This window comes from Oncorhynchus masou, chromosome 4 (genome assembly GCF_036934945.1).
Source record: "Oncorhynchus masou masou isolate Uvic2021 chromosome 4, UVic_Omas_1.1, whole genome shotgun sequence".
Taxonomy (NCBI): Eukaryota; Metazoa; Chordata; class Actinopteri; order Salmoniformes; family Salmonidae; genus Oncorhynchus; species Oncorhynchus masou.
Genome location: NC_088215.1, coordinates 11,973,623 through 11,993,093, shown reverse-complemented (window position 1 = coordinate 11,993,093; position 19,471 = coordinate 11,973,623). Strand labels below are relative to the sequence as shown.

The following is a 19,471-nucleotide window of genomic DNA, read 5'->3' as shown; positions in this document are numbered from 1 at the left end:
TTTTGCTTGTAAGCAAGAATCAGGAGGATAGAGTTGTGGTCAGATTTACCAAATGGAGGGCGAGGGAGGGCTTTGTACACGTCTCTGTGGAGTACAGGTAATCTTTAATTTTTTTCCCTCTGGTTGCACATTTAACATGTTGATAGAAATTTGGTAGAACTGATTTAAGTTTCACTGCATTAAAGTCTCCGGCCACTAGGAGCCTCACCGTTGGGTGAGTGGTTTTCTGTTTGCTTATTTCCTTATACAGCTGACTGAGTGCGGTCTTAGTACCAGCATCTGTCTGTGGTGGTAAATAAACAGCCACCAAAAGTATAGCTGAAAACTCTCTAGGCAAGTAGTGTGTTTGAATGGTACTGTATGTTTTCAACCCCCTAATGTTAAAGGTCCAATGAAGTCATATATATCTCAATATCAGATAATTTCTGGGTAACAATGAAGTACCTTACTGTGATTATTTTCAATTAAAATGGTCAAAACAAAAACAAAATAGCTTCTTAGCAAAGAGCAATTTCTCAAGCAAGAAATTTGCTAGGACTGTCAGGGGAAAACTTTTTGTTGTTGTTGTTATTGGCAGAAAAGTTTGGTACTCTTTCTTATTGGTCTATTAACTAATTTACCATATGGTGATGACACCAGGCAGGCAAAAACTCCATCCCACCAAAATGGGCTGAAACTTCAAGCTGTCTTTATACTAAAAGGGCATTATCATAATTTTCACAATTTCACAGTATTATTCCAACCTCCTAGTGTGGAAATATATATACACAGCACAGGAAGATCACATTTTTGACTGCACTGGGCCTTTAAAGGTCCAGATTTGGAGTAGTTTGTAATATGATTATAGATCTGTGGTTAGGTGAAACTCCTACCTCTAGTGGTCTATTGAGTATGGGTAAATCATTACAATGAGTATATGAGCTGGAGTCCACCTATTGAAGCCTACATTTAATTCTTGGTAACCTCCCATCTTTAAACTCTGACCCCCATTATGATGTCTATTTAGTACAGTATATAGAAGACTTCTTACTTGGCCTCCTGCTCCAGTTGCTCCTCCAGCTGCAGTATCTTGGCCTCCAGGGCGGTGATGGCAGCCTTGAACTTGGACTTGACTGCCCCCTCCAGCTCTCCCAGCTTGGCCTTCAGCTCCTTGTTCTGCCTCTCCATTCCTTGACGAGCGTTCTCACTCTTCTGGGCCGCACTGCGCTCCCCAGCCAGCTCAGTGTTCAGGATATCCACCTTGGGAGAGAAATGGGAATAAAGGGAGAGAGGGTCACTCTTTGTCCATCTCTATATAAAACCGTTAGTTGTGGGTCCCAGGAAGTGGTCTGGTGTGCTACTTGTTAGTGCAGTTTATTATAGGCTACTCTCCAGACCATAGAGAGACTACATTCTATGGTCCAGGAATCGTCTCTGTGTATGAATGAATTTCAAAAGTACTTTCCTCTTGTCCGATCTCCTCCTCAAAACATCAAGAGACAATGGCGGTTTAAGGAGAGTTTTACCTGTTCTGTACCTTCATGAGCTGTGTACGTGTTTGACAATGTCAGAGTTGTACTGTACCTGCATGGTGGTCTTGCGGAAGCGGTCGTTGAGCAGCTCCATGTTGCTCTGTTCCTCCTCTAGTTCCTCCTCCAGCTGCGAGATGCGGGCCTCAAGCCTCCTCTTCTCATCTAGCAGGGCCGACCTGACACAAACAAATTCATGATTCGGTGATGTGGTTGGTACAGAACAGAGCATAGAAATCAGGGGGGAAGGCTGCTGGTCCATTTAAAGCAGCAGTATGTAACTTTTTGGGTGACCTGACCAAATTCAGATAGGAATGCGAGTTATAGATCTGTCATTCTCATTGAAAGCAAGTCTAAGAAGCGGTAGATCTGTTCTATGTGTGCGATTTCTATGCTTCCCGTTCTTAAGTTAGGGTTTTTACGTCTTTTACTTTCAGTTTTGTACACCAGCTTCAAACAGCTGAAAATACAAGATTTTGGGTTATTGAAAATATATTTCATAGCGGTTTAGATGGTACAATGATACATTGCTTGTTTTGTCACAGAAACTGAAATTAGGTAAACTGTTACAATGTTAGCAACCAGCGATTTCTGCATATTGCACCATTAAATCTGTAAAAATATCATGCTTGAATTTGATCAATAATCAGAGAAATGTAGCTACTCACTTTCCAGAGGCGCTATTTGAGATCTCGTCGGCCAACTCGTCTCTCTCCTGCTCAGCGTGTCTACGGGCCCTCTCTGAAGCCGCCAGGTCCTCCTGCAGCTGTAGGATCTCAGCTTCCAGGCCCTTTAGTTTCTTCTCGTTCTCTTTAGACTGTGCAAAGATCTCATCACGGGATGCTCTGGCCTCCTCCAGCTCCCTCTGGTAATCCTTCATCTGGGCCTGCATGGGGCAGCAGCAAGGCAAAGAGTAAGACTGGTCTGGGGCAACAGTACAGGGTTAGGGGTCAACTCCATTTCAAATGAGATTTTCCTCAATACTCCTCTATGGCAGCATTTGCACAGGCAGCCCAATTCTGATATTGTTTACCACTAATTGGTCTTTTGACCAATCAGATCAATCTGTTGCCCATAATTGGGCTGCCTGTGTAAATGCAGCCTATGAGAAAATGTTTGAAATTCAGTTTTTCTTCCCGAATTGAAATAGAACCGACCCCAACCCTGTAGCTATACTGAATATAATAGTGTAAGGCCAGCGGGGAAGCTACAAATGAGTTTAGAGCATCAGGGATGTCATCTAAATACAGACGTTGGTAGTCCTGGACATATTCTAATCTAGGATACATTAAAGCTGACTACACAGTGGACAGACAAGCACAGATACCATACCTGAAGAGGCTGCCAGTCCATTTTATTGATAAAAGGATACAGGTGTAAAAAATAATATTGCTGATTATCAGAGATCAGACAACCAGGAGTTCCTAATTAATCAGGCAAAAAAGATTGGCTTTGTAGAGTTGCAAAATTCTGCTAACTTTCCCAAAATTCCCAGAATTCCTGGTTTGAAGATTCTTGGAATTTTGGAAAAGTTACCAGAATTTTGCAACAATATTTATAATCTACAGTTGAAATCGGAAGTTTACATACACTTAGGGGCGACAGCGTAGCCTAGTGGTTAGAGATTTGGACGAGTAACCGGAAGGTTGCAAGTTCAAACCCCCGAGCTGACAAGGTACAAATCTGTTGCTCTGCCCCTGAACAGGCAGTTAACCCACTGTTCCTAGGCCGTCATTGAAAATAAGAATTTGTTCTTAACTGACTTGCCTAGTAAAATAAATTAGGTTGGAGTCATTAAAACAAGTTTTTCAACCACTCCACAAATGTCTTGTTAACAAACTATAGTTTTGGCAAATCGGTTAGGACATCTACTTTGTTAATTTTTACTCTGATTAAATGTCAGGAATTGTGAAAAACCGAGTTTAAATGTAGTTGGCTAAGGTGTATGTAAACTTCCGACTTCAACTGCATAATAGCTCAGCACAACTTGAGAATGAACAAGCAAACACAAATCCTGTATGAAGTCTAACCTGTAGTTTTCTGAGCTGTTTGATGGCTTCATCTCTGGCCTTGTTGGATGCTTCTATTTGCCCCTCCAGGTCCTTGAGGTCCATCTCCAGCTTCTTCTTAGCTGCCACAGCCAGGGCTCTCTGCTTCCTCTCATCCTCCAGCTCTGCCTCCATCTCACGAACCTTGGGTCAGACAACAAGATATTACAGAGGGTTGAAAACACCAAGTAAGTGATGAAACCTAGTGAAGTTTGGGTTCTAGCTTGCTCGGATGCAATAACAGTTAGTGTGAAGATGAATGGGAAGTACACAATGAGTCCATAAATTAAAGTTTTTGACCATATAATAACATGGTGATTATTTTCTCCGAACTGTTGGCCTAGCTAAATCAGCTGAGTTTCTCTTAGAGGTCTGAATGTTACTCCCCAAAAAGAGTCCTCTCTGCTCGTCTCTGTACCTGTTTGACCAGCGTCCTCTTCTTCTCCTCGTTCTGTTCGTCTCTGGCCTGCAGGTCCCTGTCGAACTGGGCCTTCATGGCCTGCATGTTGACCTCCAGACGCAGTTTGCCGTCCTCTGTGGCCTGCAGCTCGTCCTCCAGCTCCTCCAGCTGGGTCCTCATCTCCTCCACCTGCTGCTCCAGGGTGCGCTTCGACTTCTCCAGCTCATGGACCTACACACAGGGGGACGTGGAGAGACTATTAGAGACTATAAATCTGAGGTGGGTGGACAGCGTTATTTTAAAGTAATTTACAGAAGGCCTCTGTATGTAAGGTGTGTAAGGTCTCCAACAACATTTAGGAAACACTACCAGCTCCTGTAACACAGTCATTCTCACTCATTCTGTGTTGGGTGGATTGGTGGCCATATTGGAAGAAACATATGAAAACCTGTACATTTTGGTTCTATCAATCCCTATTGGATGAGCCTAGCCAAGGCAAGGCTTAGGATGGGGTTGTATAAGGTATTTGAGAACCTTCAGCTCCTGTACGGGGGGTTTAAACTACGTACGCTCTTGCCCACGTCGTCCTTGGAGCTCATCAGGTCCTCCATCTCAGTCCTCAGCTGCTTGTTGAGCCTCTCAAACTCCTCCTTGGCCTCCAGGGCCTCGTCCAGAGCCCGGGCCATAGACAGAGCCTTGGTCTCCTTCTCCCTGGCCTCAGCCTCGGCCTTGTCACGCTCCTCAGCATAGCGGGCAGAAATGGTCTTCTCCTCAGCCAGGAGCTAATGTAGAGGGAGAAGATAGTGATGAAGAAGGATGGCAAGCAATGTCTTACTGATAAGTTATGTTAACGAAGGCAATCATTGGAATCAAGAAATCACAAAAACTCAGCCATTTCTTCATTAATGGCAGGTCTACTTTTATTTTGCAGAGAGGGGAGAAGGAGATAAGCAAAGGTGAGAGGAGGGAGAAAAGGAAGTCAGATAGAGGAAAGGATAGAGATAAATGAAGATGATATGATACCTGGTCAAACTTCTTCTGCTTCTTCTCCAGGTTGGAGACAATGGTCCTCTGGTGGTCCAGGTCCACCATGAGGTCGTCCAGCTCCTGCTGCAGGCGGGTCTTGGTTTTCTCCATCTTGTCAAAGGCGGAGGCTTTCTCCTCCAGCCGCTGGCTGGTCAGCTCCAGGTCCTTCTGTAGCTTCCTCTTCACCTCCTCCAGAGACTCCAGGGTCCCCACGTCCTCATCCAGCTTCTTCCTAGACTCAAACAGCTAGATAGAGAAGACAATGGTGTTCATATTATATATTTTTTCTGTGGTTCTTACATGAGGAAATAAGGGTCACAGCTTTCTGAGTGAGCATTTGATATACAGAAAATGACAGTGGTCTTTAAAAAAAACACACATTACTGATCTTAGTGTTGGGGAAGCTACTATGAAAATATATTTTTACCAAGCTACCAATTACTTCACATTGAAAGAAGCTAAGCTACCTTAAAGCTACCCTTAAGACACATATAGTTTCCTTAACTAAAGTGACTTTAAAAAAGTACAGTGCCTTGCAAAATTATTCACCCCCTTTGGCATTTTTCCTAATTTGTTGCATTACAACCGGTAATTCAAATTGATTTTTATTTGGAATTCATGTAATGGACATACACAAAATAGTCCAAATTGGTGAAGTGAAATAAAAAAGCTAGTTAAAAAAAATGGAGAAAATAAATAAATGGAAAAGTGGTGTGTGCATGTATTCCCTCCTTTTGCTATGAAGCCCCTAAATAAGATCTGGTGCAACAAATTACCTTCAGAAGTCACATATTTAGTTAAATAAAGTCCACCTGTGTGCAATCTAAGTATCAAATAATCTCAGTATATATAAACCTGTTCTGAAAGGCCCTAGAGTCTGCAACACCACTAAGCAAGGTGCACCACCAAGCAAGCGGTACCATGAAGACCAAGGATCTCTCCAAACAGGTCAGGGACAATGTTGTAGGAAAGTACAGATCAGGGTTGGGTTATAAAAGAATATCAGAAACTTTGAAAATCCCACGGAGCAACATTAAATCCATTATTAAAAAATGGAAAGAATATGGCACCACAACAAACCTGCCAAGAGAGGGCCACCCACCAAAACTCACAAACCAGGCAAGGAGAGCATTAATCAGAGAGGCAACAAAGAGACCAAAGACAACCCTGAAGGAACTGCAAAGCTCCACAGCGGAGATTGGAGTATCTGTCCATAGGACCACTTTAAGCCATACACTCCACAGAGCTGAGCTTTACGGAAGAGTGGCCAGAAAAAAAGCCATTGCTTAAAGAAAAAAATAAGGCATGTGGGAGACTCCCCAAATATGGAAGAAGGCACTCTGGTCAGATGAGACTAAAATTGAGCTTTTTGGCCATCAAGGAAAACGCTATGTCTGGCACAAACCTAACACCGCTCATCACCCCGAGAACACCATCCAACAGTGAAGCATGGTGGTGGCAGCATCATGCTGAGGGGATATTTTTCATTGGCAGGGAATGGGAAACTGGTCAGAATTTAAGGAATGATGGGTGGCGCTAAATACAGGGACATTGACTAATCAAAGCCCAAACCTCAATCCAATTGAGAATCTGTGGTATGACTTAAAGATTGCTGTACACCAGCAGGAACCCATCCAACTTGAAGGAGCTGGAGCAGTTTTGCCTTGAAGAATGGGCAAAAATCCCAGTGGCTAGATGTGCCAAGCTTATAGAGACATATCCCAAGAGACTTGCAGCTGTAATTGCTGCAAAAGGTGGCTCTACAAAGTATTGACTTTGGGGGGGTTCTTAGTTATGCACGCTCAAGTTTTGTGTTTTTTTTGTCTTATTTCTTGTTTGTTTCACAATAAAAAAACATGTTGCATCTTCAAAGTGGTAGGCATGTTGTGTTAATCAAATGATACAAACCCCCAAAATATATATTTTAATTCCAGGTTGTAAGGCAACAAAATAGGAAAAATGCCAAGGGGGTGAATACTTTCGCAAGGCACTGTAGTTCACTATGTGAAGGAACATTTTATGTTTGTGCTTTTCTAATAACCAATTTGACTGGGTTCATGCAAGTGACTGATTCATTGTGCCCTCACTATCAGTATCTGCAATTTGGCAGTACCCCCAGAACATTGTTTTGAGAACAGAAAGGTATATCACAGTTTCAAGGTCTCAGCTTGGAGAGAAGAAGCCTCGTGAGGTATTGGTCTGTCACATGCATAAATTATGAATTCATTATGAATAATCTAAATCATAACTTGTCTGTGTAAGCAGTATATAAGAGATCTAACGGGACTGCCCCGACAGAGCTCACTTCAGACCGGTAATTTAGTTTGACTGTGACCTCTCCAGCTTGCTGTCAATAAAGAATGATTCATTTAAGATTGAATTCAGGTGTCCCTGGTGGTAATTTCCATGACAACTACATCCAAACTACTTTTTGCAAGAATAGATCACTTTGGGGTCATATGCTAACAGAATGTGTTATTTAGCCTATTAAACAAAAATTATGTTCCAAGAGAGAATTAGGCAGGTCTGATGCTGAAAAATAAAACATTTATTGCCTAACTACTGACAACACTAACTAGATTTGAATTTAGTTCAACTACCACCAAGCTACTGTAAAATGTAGTTAAATTACTAGTAGAACTACATGTAGTTTACTTCTCCCCAACACTGTATTCAACTTACACCCAATACCTATTTCGTGAGTAAGAAATCCAGCTACCACAACCTGTAGTAAATATCAACGGTGGGTGTTCACCACTGGAAACCCTGTCCTATTGGCAGTGAAACATTAAGAATGCCAGTGGGGTACATACCTGAGCCTGCAGCGTGGCCAGTTGTTTCTCCAGGTTCCTGCGGGCCTCCTCGTCCTCCTCCTGCTGCTCCTGCAGGGTACTCTTGTCCTCCTCCAGCTGACGGATACGAGAGCTCAGGTTCAGCTTCTGACGAGTCTCCTCCTGGAGCAGCTCCTACACACACACACACACACACACACACACACACACACACACACACACACACACACACACACACACACACACACACACACACACACACACACACACACACACACACACACACACACACACACACACACACACAAGACGCAAAAACCCAAAAGTAGTTAACCACCACTTACAATAAGACTTGTTGGATGAAGACAGTGATATGAAGTTGTTTTTTACAGTAGATTAGCATTATCTACAAGTGTCTCCAATAATGACGCTTCACCAAAGGACAATTGCTTCCAAAGCATATTACAATTCCTTCAACTTCGATTTCAACTATTAAGAGCATGTAATGGCTTGGTGACGTGTAAGGAGTCTCTGTTCACCTGTGTGTCCTGTAACGCACTCTCCAGGCCGGCTGAATCCTTGGCCAGCTTGATTCCCTTCTTCTCAGCGTCCTCCAGCAGGGCGGAGACAGTGTCCAGCTCCGTCTACAGACAAAGGTCAATAAATATCTCTTCATAGTCAAATGGAGACATATTCACTCCCATTTTGAGAAACCAATAGACTTCAACACATAGTGATGACGACAGACAGACAGCGTGGTCCGTTGACTTGCCCTCTAACCTGCAGTTTGTGTGTGCGGTCGGCCAGTTCTAATTTAGCCCTCTCTCCCTCGGTGGCTCGGGCCATGAACTCCTGCAGCTGAGCCTCCATCTTCTTCCTCTTGTGTTCTGACTCTGTCTTGGCCTGCTGAAGCCCCTTCACCTCGCTCACCAGCTCCTTGTTGTCACTCTCCAGGGTACACTTGTTCTTCTCCAAGTTGGACTTGAACTGCAGCGGAAAGAGGGGGGAGAGGGGTTGTGGTATACATTGGGAAGATGAGATAATTTTACAGAGGGTATGTTGGATAGGCCTGTCCTCTTGGCTTGCTTAGCAAAGAAGTGATAGTGTAGTGCTACTACTGTATGAGATGACGTTATGTAGACAGGTCTATTTTCTCAGGTGGCGACCAATGATTTATATATACATTAGATGACTGATAGGGGGTGCTGTGTTGAAGCCACCGTGCCTCTATCTTGGGAGTGTAAAAAATATATTTTAGAAGCTATAGAAATGCATTTATTAATGTCTACATTTGTTTTTTTGCCATGTGTATTCTATTAGAAACACTGCACATAATGCATACAATTACATTATATTAAAAGATAAACATACGTTTTTTAATTAAAATAAGATATAAAAACAGTTGACTTTTTAGAGAGTATTAATGTTACTGTCCCCATGACAACACATACTTAAATACATGTTAATTTGTCCTTGTCCCATTTCATTTAAATACTGTAGAATTCCACTCAGTCCTATGGAGGATTGCTCTTACTGGGGAGTCCCAATATGGCCGACCAGTGGCTTCAAAGCCTCTCAATGGCCAATACATAGCATCAGCAATCTAGGGTTTATATACATCATTGGAGGAGATCCACTCTCTTGACCTGCTAAATATGTGTGTTGCTCCTACTGTCTAAAGACGTTATGGTTGGCAGGTGCCATGTCTGATGGTGGACCTAGCCTCTAGGCCTGCTAAACATGTAATGAGACATGTTACTAGATTATTATAATAATTTTTTTAACCTTTATTTAACTAAGAACAAATTCTTATTTTCAATGACGGCCTAGGAACAGTAGGTTAACTGCCTGTTCAGGGGCAAAATGACAGATTTGTACCTTGTCAGCTCAGGGATTTGAACTTGCAACCTTCCGGTTACTAGTCCAACACTCTAACCACTATGCTACCCTGCCGCCCCACTTGAGAGGTGTATTGTGTTTGATTATAGACCCACCCTCTTGGCCTGCTCCAAATTCTCAGACAGCTCCTCCAGGGCGGTGGAGTGTCTCTGTCTCATCTCCTGGACCTGAGACTCGTGGTTCTTGGTCTCCTCGTCGATGGCCTTCTTCAGCTCAGCCACCTCCTGCTCTCGCTTGGTCCTGAGAGGAGAGAGGGGTTAGGAAGGAAGGTAGACCCATAAAGACACCTCACTGAGGTGCTGTGTCTCTCCATAGCCCTCATGCAGTTACACACGCAGGTACTTTGCCAAACTATGACAGTGCCACTTTTTCAGTGCGACCCTACACCGGTTCTTTATCCATTTCTAAAAGCACCGAAAATAAACATATTGGGACTACAGTAAACATATAAGCGTATCAGCGCAGCAAAGAGCAGTACATCTGACAAGCAGTGTCCCAGTACCTGAGCTCCTGCTGGGCAGCGGTGGTATCCAGAGTGTCCTCCAGCTCAGTCTTCAGAGCCTCCAGCTCCTCACTGAGGTCCCTCTTGACTTTCTCCGCCTTGTTCCTGGACACCTTCTCTGACTCCAGGTCCTCCTGCAGCTCTGACAGCTGGGCCTGCAGCTCCCGCACAGCTTTCAGAGCGTTGTTCTTCTGGGCCGCCTCGTCATCACCCCTGGTACACACGCACACACAACAAACTAATCAATTCCAAAATCAATTCCAACCAGCAACATAGAAATCGTTAGATTAGCTGGCTAATGCCAGGATACATTCCATTTAAATGAAAAGGTGAGAAATCATGTTAACTGTGGGGCGTTCATCTGAGCAGTGCTTTTATAGGACCAGAGATGTCCAAATGTTAGGATCATTTTGGGTAAAACCATGGTACACAAAACTGGTACATGAAATCACTGCACATTTTCTAAATCCCCCAAAATTGCTGATAATTTCAAAATCATACAGGCCCTAGCAAGTGAGACTGCAGCGTGGTGACAAAATCCCAGTGAACACAAGGTGGCAGTGTGATCGACCTTACAGCGAGTGAGCTCATGAGAACCCGTGTGTGTTAGTCAGCCTGCCGTGTGTTTGTGTGTGTTTGTCCGAGCAGTGAGTTTCTTGACCGTGTCTGTCTGTGCCTTTCTCTGTCAGTAGAAATGCCATTGCGAGCGGGGCCATAATGAGATTGAATATGTGTTGTTGCTGGCAGTCAGGCTAGATTAAACTATTATTATTATTATGGATTCTGACACATACTCACTCTAACATATCCACCCCTGGATTGTTAATTAGACTCATTCTGTCATTTCTTGTTTTGATTATTCATTATTTGTGTATAAGTATTGTATTTGAGAGACATTCTACTGTACTGTTGGAGCTAGTAACAAAAGCATTTCACTGCACCTGCTATAACACCTGCAAATCTGCGTACGCGACCAATACACTTTGATTTGATTCCTGAGCCCTGCCTGCATTCCTTAGACAGGACCAAATAATGACTCCATGTCCAATTAGGTATTACACTGATGAAGCCATAGATAGCAATATAGCTACTAATGAGTCATTATAGTCAAATAGCTACTGTCCAGACTATGGTAATTCAATAGCCCTACAATTACAAACAGTCATAAAATTCCAACTGAAATACTGTAGCCTAAGTAACGGTTTAATCAACTAACCTATGACCATGTGATGATTTCAGAAGGTCATTTAGGGGATACTGTTTTCACTACAGTCTACACCTGAATTCACTACAGTCTACACCTGAATTCACTAGTCACCACCTGAATTCACTAGTCACCACCTGAATTCGCTAGTCACCACCTGAATTCGCTACAGTCACCACCTGATTTCGCTAGTCACCACCTGAATTCACTAGTCACCACCTGAATTCGCTAGTCACCACCTGAATTCGCTACAGTCACCACCTGATTTCGCCACATCTAAATGATTGGACTTCCCCTTCATGCCAATGACCTCTGTTGTAGCCAGAGGAGGAGCTCATTAGTATGTGGTCTCAGTTTCCCTAATCAAAAGGGACTTAATTGAACGTGACACCAAATGTGTTGCTCATGAATATTTTCCACTAAATTAGGTCTGAATTGGCTTTGGATTACAAAGATTGTGAAATGAACAATCAAGCTAAATTGAGGTAATGCTTGGATGCAAGTTGACACAAGTTGACACTCATTCTCCTTCTTCCAAGAGACAGGTCTTTTTTTTGAGCCATATCTGGTAATGTTTTCCTTGAGTCCAGCAGCCCTATAGCTATTAAAAATAAACGTCTGTGAAGTACAAACAGATTCCGTGACCAATTCCCTCTGAGGTGTGAGACGATCCGTCATGGCTGCCATGCCCAAGCTAAGATTCCTTTTCCTTTCTGTTGGGAAATGCAGTGAGAGACTTGGATGGAGCACATCATCAATCTCTATCAATCTGCCTCAGAGTGTGCGTGTGTATTAAATGACTCTAGTGAGGGTGATAGCCAGCATACCAGCACGCACTGCACTAAGGAAGGCATTAGTTTAGTTTAGAGTGAACCGATGCCACTGAACAACTAAGCAGTTGGACTGTGTGGCTGCTTCTAAATATTTAGGTCAAAGCCAACATGAGGGTATGTGCCCATATGAAAGATACTATAGTATACTATAGTTAAATAATATTGTATTCACTGTAGTGTTTTTGCAGTCTTTACTGTAGTATTTACAATCTACTGCACTGTTGGAACTAGTAACATAAGCATTTTGCTGCACCTGCTATAACACCTGCAAATCTGTGTATATACCATAGTCATTACAGTAGTTTTTTTTGTGGACTGTAGTACTAATGTGAACATGACAGTAGAGTTTTTGTGGTCTGTAGTATACTGTAGTATTTATTATAGTATTCCATAGTATACTATAACATTCTATAGTAGGTACTAAACATGATTGAGGTATACTACAGTGTGTAATATAGTGTGTAACTGTAGTACTTTTGTGAACACGACTAGTGTTTTTGTGGTCTGTAGTATACTGTAGTATTTACTATAGTATTCTACAGAATTCTATACTAAGTTCTACACACAATCGAGGGATTCTACAGTGTGTAATATAGTATTCTATAATATACTACACAATTCTATAGTACGTACTGTAGTATTCAATAGTAAACTGTGGTATTTTTTAATGTATGTGTGTGTGTGTGTGTGTGTGTGTGTGTGTGTGTGTGTGTGTGTGTGTGTGTGTGTGTGTGTGTGTGCCCGCTGGGTCTCAACTGCTTGGGCCCTGTAGAGTGGACTGTTGCTATGGGGACAGGCGATGGAAGTGGGAGTATATGTGTGGGTGCACATCTAGCCGGTATGGTTTACTGGACCACAGTGGTGGCTGGGCAGGTTGGGCCGGTTGCCATAGGAACAGGCAACATGCACGGTACAGGCTTGCATGGTGGGCAAAGCTTATCTAGTCATCATCTATTCCCCTTATTGATCCAGGTAGTGTTCACATGGTACATCCTCCATTTCATTCGATTTCACCGTTTCAAAACATTTTCTCTAGTAGGGTGCCAACTGAACACAACCCATGAACGTTCCTGAGAATCCATTTTGGGGCTGGAGGGGGATTATCTCACCTGGACAGAGCGGCCTGTAGCTCCTCCTCCTTCTTGGCCAGCTGGATCTTGAGCTCCTCTATCTGGGCCTGCAGCTCAGCTATCTGGTCCTGGAGGTCCGTGGTCTCAGCGTCTAGCTTCCTCTTGGCCTTCTCCAGCTCCTGGCGAGTCTTCTCCTCCTTCTTCAGGCGCTCTGTTGACACACACACACACACACACACACACACACACACACACACACACACACACACACACACACACACACACACACACACACACACACACACACACACACACACACACACACACACACACACACACACACACACACACACACACACGTAAGCAGACAGACACACACAAGGTGGTGGGGCAGCAGGGTCAACCAAACGATGGAAATAGATGTTGGCTCAGCACTCAAAAGTATCCACTCCAACATTCCACTTAAGCAGTAGTAACCAGATTCTTCCGCTTGGTAAACCATTAAGTCACTGTGGTTTCCGAACTGAAATGGAATTCCTATCCATACGCATAATCACACTACCAGAGAAGTCTTAATCTTATCCAGTCTGTAGTCCTATTTTAATGTTATTATATGCAGTTGAACGTCTGCCATTCCACAACTAGTCTTTCCTGGATTCCTTGCATCATCAAAAGGCTTTGGAGAAGAAAGCCTGACAGGAAGGACCTTGGACCTTCTCCTCCAATGAAGGCAGAGAAAGAGAGCAAGGAAGAAAAAGAGCAAAGAATCGAGGAGACCAATCGAGGAAGAGCCACAGTGAAGCCTTTACCTTCCAGGTCGACCATCATCACCTCCTGCTTGTTCTTGACCTTGCCCAGATTCTTGGCCTTCTCCTCCTCCTCCGTCAGCTGGGAGGTCATCTCGGCCACACGGTCGTCCAGCAACTTCTTCTCCTGTTGGGTGGAGAGAGGAGAGGAGAGATGTTTTCTACAACAGGGATCTGCAATGTGTGGCTTCAGAGCCGCATGTGGTTCTTTAGCGTCCCCTTCTAATAAATCATTTGTATCAGATTAAGATAATCTTAAACATCTCTACTATCCCCTGTATCCTTCAGGGATCTATACAAGTCTAATCCCTAATTTATGTTTTCCGCTTCAATCAAACGCACAGGGTTCCGCATTCAGTGTTGGTGCGGACAGGAGGTTACAATCTATAATGCCTATTCTGGTTTTATTCGAGAGGACCTAGCAGATGGTTGGACGATGTGGAAGCAGAATGTATAAATTAGTCTTAAGCGTGCCCTCTTCTCTGACCTTGAGGAACTTGGAGTTCTGGTCCTCCAGCAGTAGAATGTCCTCCTCCATCTTCTTGATCTTGGCCTCGGCTGTCACCTTCTCCAGCTGAAGCTTCTGCCTGGCTGCCTCCTCTTCATCTAACTGCTCCTCTAGATCCTATGGATAGACAATGGACATACGTTCAACCAACAGAGACACTCAGTATCTTCAGCGCAAGGATATGTATTGCAATGCTGAAGTTACCAATAGTTTTAGTCCAAATGAATTCCATATAAACCAACATTAACTCATCAACTGATTTTGTGTGTGTGTGTGTGTGTGTGTGTGTGTGTGTGTGTGTGTGTCCATGCTGCATCCATATGTGCATATATGGGTCTCTCTCTCTGACCTGGATGTGGGACTGCATCTTCTTCTTCTCGTTCTGCATGCTCTGGTTCCTCTCCTCTTCCTCCTCCACTCTGGACTCCAGGTCGTGGAGGATCTCCTCCAGCTCCTGCTTCTTAGCAGCCAGGCGGGCCCTCATCTCCTCCGCCTCGGCAAACAGCTCCGTCTCCGCCTGCAACTGCTCTGCAAGGATGTTCTTCTCCTCTAGGAGCTGTGGGCGACAGAGGATAGAGAGCAAAGTTTACCTATGCTTCTTTTCTAGATGTTATTCGATTAGAATGTCGAAAGGTCAAATCTCCTCAAGTCTACAAAAAAGGTGCTCTCTAGAACCAAAAAGGGTTCTTTGGCTGTCCCCATAGGAGAACTCTTTGAAGAACCCCTTTTGGTTCGAGGTAGAACCCTTTTGGGTTCCATGTAGAACCCTTTCCACTAGAGGTCGACTGATTTTTCAACGCCGATTATTGGAGGACCAAAAACCGCCGATACCAATTAACCGGACGATTTATATATATATATATATATATATTTGGAATAATGACAATTACAACACTACCGACAGAACACTTTTATTTTAATTTAATATAATACATAAATAAAAATCTATTTAGTCTCAAATAAATAATGAAACATGTTCAATTTGGTTAAATAGTGCAAAAACACAGTGTTGGAGAAGAAAGTAAAAGTGCAATATGTGCCATGTAAAAAAAGCTAATGTTGAAGTTCCTTGCTCAGAACACGAGAACATATGAAAGCTGGTGGTTCCTTTTAACATGAGTCTTCAATATTCCCAGTTAAGAAGTTTTAGGTTTTAGTTATTATTATAGGAATTATAGGACTATTTTTCTCTATACCATTTGTATTTCATATACCTTATAGGCACTATAGTATTGCCAGCCTAATCTTGGGAGTTGATAGGCTTGAAGTCATAAACAGCGCTGTGCTTCAAGCATTGCGAAGAGCTGCTGGCAAACGCAGGAATGTGCTGTTTGAATGAATGCTTACGAGCCTGCTGTTGCCTACCACCGCTCAGTCAGACTGCTCTATCAAATATCAAATCATAGACTTAATTATAATATAATAAACACACAGAAATACGAGCCTTAGGTCATTAATATGGTCAAATCCGGAAACTATCATTTCGAAAACAAAATGTTTATTCTTTCAGTGAAATACGGAACCGTTCTGTATTTTATCTAACGGGTGGCATCCTTAAGTCTAAATATTCCTGTTACATTGCACAACCTTCAATGATATCTCATAATAATGTAAAATTCTGGCAAATTAATTACAGTCTTTGTTAGGAAGAAATGGTCTTCACACAGTTCGCAACGAGCCAGGCGGCCCAAACTGCTGCATATACCCTGACTCTGCTTGCACAGAACGCAAGAGAAGTGACATACTTTCCCTAGTTAATAATGCCTGCTAACATTAATTTATTTGAACTAAATTTGCAGGTTTAAAAATATATACTTGTGTATTGATTTTAATTTTAAGAAAGGCATTGTTGTTTATGGTTAGGTATAATGGAGTAATGACAGTGCTTTTTTGATTGATTGTTTTTTATAAAATAAGTTTAATGCTAGCTAGCAACTTACCTTGGCTCCTTGCTGCACTAGCGTAACAGGTGGTCAGCCTGCCACGCAGTCTCCTCTTGGAGTGCAATGTAATCGGCGCCCAAAAATGCCGATTACCGATTGTTATGAAAACTTGAAATCGGCCCCAATTAATCGGTCAACCTCTCCTTTCCACAGAGGGTTCTACATGGAACCCAAAATAGTTATACTTGGAACTAAAAATGGTTCTCCTATGGGGACAACAGCAGAACCCTTTTACGAGTGTACTACTCAACTTTCAAACCCAGTGGCCAAACTAGTACTACACAGCATGAACTATGGAAGCCAACTACATTAACAATGGCTGGAGTAAGTTCACTTGTTGTTTTATCTTCGGCAGTGCATACTTCAGAAGAATAGCTAAATTGAGATGTAGAACCATGGTAAGGGGATCAGGTAGAGCTCCAGGTAGTAACTCACCTGTTGGTGTTTCCTCTCCATCTCCACCAGCTCTCCCTCCACCTTGCTCTGTCTCTCCTTCACCTTGACCAGCTCCTCGTCTTTGGCCTGCATCTCCTCCTCCTGCCGGGTCACCTGGAGCAGAGGTTTCACCTGGAAGGGAAAAAGGAGGAGGGTCCCATCAAGGTCAGGGGAGGGAGGAAAGGAAGAAGGGAATAGGATACGGTGTAGAGAAATGGTCATATGCATCCTGTTAACAGAGGGTGTATATGTGGTCTCACGGCACGCTCCATCAGTAAAAACCCCACTCACCTTGGTGAAGAGTCTCCACCACTGCCAGTGGCGCAGCTTGAGGTAGGCAGCACAGTTCCTCTGGAGGACCTTCAGAGCACTCAGCTGCTGCTGCTTCTTAGCAAACGCCCTGAGGAGAGACATAATTAAGAGACTGATATCACATACAGCTTTACATTAGCTACTTAACTTGGCCACAGCTGTATCCCAAAACATAACACATACAGTTTCATTTTGACTTTATACAGTTTTAGCAACTTCATAACTTATCTGTACTTATGCCCCATTTTTGTGAGTTGCATTGAAATCAAAGGGCATGAACATGCCTCAGTGATGAGGTGGACATTTAAACCTACTTGACTGAGTGATAGGGGAGAGACAGTGGGGCTGCTGAGTCAAGGTACTTACTATGTAAAGTGATTTGAAGTCTGGAAGTCTGGAAAGTCTGGCTATATAAATATGAATTAAGTTATGAATCAATAATTAATCCTAATGACTCACTTGCGTGCCAGGTAGCCGCGGCAGACAGACTGGAAGTAGATGATGATGTCTGTGATCTTCAGGTCTCTCTCCTCCTCCAGGTGGGCCAGGACTCCGGTCCTGAAGAAGATCTTACTCTGGCCGATACGGAACAGGTTGGGGTCAAGTTCCAACGCTCGGATCTGTTACAATACACAGGAGAATACGAGTAAATGAGGAAAGTCAGCATGCAAATCAGATATTTTTTGTTTGTTATTTCTATCATTTTAAACAGACTGGGGCATTGACACAACTTATATTTTCACGGGTTTCAACACGTTTGCTCATTGTGTTAGTTAATTAATAGATAACATTGGAAGCCCTTACCATCCTCTCGCAGGCCTGTTTCCCGTCCATGAAGCCCTTGGGTATGGCATTAGGGGTCAGGATCTCGTACCTCGGATAAATAGAGAGGTTTTAGGAGTTAACACATGGGCATATACCAAGAGATCACTGTAAGTGAGGGCAGTCTAGTCTGCTCACAGTGAAGACAAAGAACACAAGCACAATAGTTATGTGTTCTGTTTCCGAGGTTACCTCTGTCTGAACTCCTGGAAGACGATGCGGTTGGGGAAGCCTTGTCTGCAGATACGGATCCCCTCCAGAACTCCATTACACCTCAGCTGGTCCAGAACCAGATGGGGCTCCAGCTTACCAGCCTGACAGTGATGAAGTGAAGTGTTATAAATAAATAATACAAAAACTGGTACAGGTGTACAAGCAAAGACTATTACCTATTAACCTTGTGTCTACAGAAGGTCTAGCAATATATACTCAGAGAAAACCCTGAAGTTAAGAGATCAATTCAAGTCTCGCCCCTTCTGTGGGCTTTAGTATAGAACAGGTGGCCTGGTATAGTTAGACTGACATGTAAAGTATGACAGGATATACTACTCACTTTCTTCTCGTGGTTGGGGATAATACAGCGGACGAAGTTGGGGTTGGTGTTCCTCAAGGTGGCCATGAGCTTGGTGAGGGACTCCTTGTAGAGCTGGCCCACCGTGCGGAACATGCCCTTCTTGGTCTTGTAGGTGGCTCCGAACGTCGTCTCCGCCATGCCCGCCACCTGGTCCAGGCCCACGATGCGGTCCACTGGCGAGGAGAGAGAGAGGGAAGGAAAGGGGTTAGAAGAGGGGGGAGGGGGTCGGACAGACAGACAGACAGACAGACAGACAGACAGCAGACAGGCAGGCAGACAGACAGACAGACAGACAGACAGGCAGGCAGGCAGGCAGGCAGGCAGACAGACAGACATAGGAAGCTGGGAGTAGCAGCAGCCAGCAGCAATGTGTGTCAGCTGAAGGTGTAGACAGATGAGGACCTCTAGGTATGACTGGCAGCCTCTGTGGATTTGTGGGGACGGGACAAGGACAGGGCTAGAGGATCACCTAAAACTGTAGCCCCGGACAAGCACAACTGATTCAACACGCCAAGTAATCATCAAGCCATCGATGAGTTGAATCAGGCGTTTTTATCCAGGGCTACAACAACGATGTGTGCTGTTGGGGGTACTGGAGGACTGGAGTTGGGAACCACTGCTATACAGTATACATGCTTGGTTCCAGGGTCTGTATTCATAAACGTTCTTCAGGCTAGGTACAGCAGATGAAGGGTGGGATGGTTGCTAGCGGTAAAAACAGGTCTTCTTCAGCACTATATTCCCACACTACTCCTTTCAGCAGTCATTTAAAGTGACAACCTTTTAGGA

General features: G+C 43.6%; 1 protein-coding gene across 6 annotated transcripts in view; it reads right to left on the bottom strand.

Annotated features, from left to right (window-relative positions):
• LOC135523990 (myosin-10) overlaps window positions 1-19,471 on the bottom strand; it is a 96,058-nt gene that overhangs the window by 8,114 nt on the left and 68,473 nt on the right. For all 6 annotated transcript variants that reach the window (XM_064951070.1, XM_064951108.1, XM_064951064.1 and 3 more), the window contains 22 exons: window positions 18,662-18,855; window positions 18,301-18,422; window positions 18,091-18,160; window positions 17,746-17,906; window positions 17,266-17,374; window positions 16,975-17,106; window positions 14,946-15,152; window positions 14,576-14,713; window positions 14,092-14,215; window positions 13,322-13,493; window positions 10,176-10,388; window positions 9,769-9,913; window positions 8,555-8,761; window positions 8,314-8,418; window positions 7,796-7,948; window positions 4,980-5,228; window positions 4,526-4,738; window positions 3,975-4,187; window positions 3,539-3,700; window positions 2,177-2,394; window positions 1,564-1,687; window positions 1,031-1,239 (listed from right to left, as the gene is read on the bottom strand). In XM_064951070.1, the coding sequence (XP_064807142.1) occupies window positions 1,031-1,239; window positions 1,564-1,687; window positions 2,177-2,394; window positions 3,539-3,700; window positions 3,975-4,187; window positions 4,526-4,738; window positions 4,980-5,228; window positions 7,796-7,948; window positions 8,314-8,418; window positions 8,555-8,761; window positions 9,769-9,913; window positions 10,176-10,388; window positions 13,322-13,493; window positions 14,092-14,215; window positions 14,576-14,713; window positions 14,946-15,152; window positions 16,975-17,106; window positions 17,266-17,374; window positions 17,746-17,906; window positions 18,091-18,160; window positions 18,301-18,422; window positions 18,662-18,855 (3,640 nt within the window). The remainder of the gene's footprint in view (window positions 1-1,030; window positions 1,240-1,563; window positions 1,688-2,176; window positions 2,395-3,538; window positions 3,701-3,974; window positions 4,188-4,525; window positions 4,739-4,979; window positions 5,229-7,795; window positions 7,949-8,313; window positions 8,419-8,554; window positions 8,762-9,768; window positions 9,914-10,175; window positions 10,389-13,321; window positions 13,494-14,091; window positions 14,216-14,575; window positions 14,714-14,945; window positions 15,153-16,974; window positions 17,107-17,265; window positions 17,375-17,745; window positions 17,907-18,090; window positions 18,161-18,300; window positions 18,423-18,661; window positions 18,856-19,471) is intronic.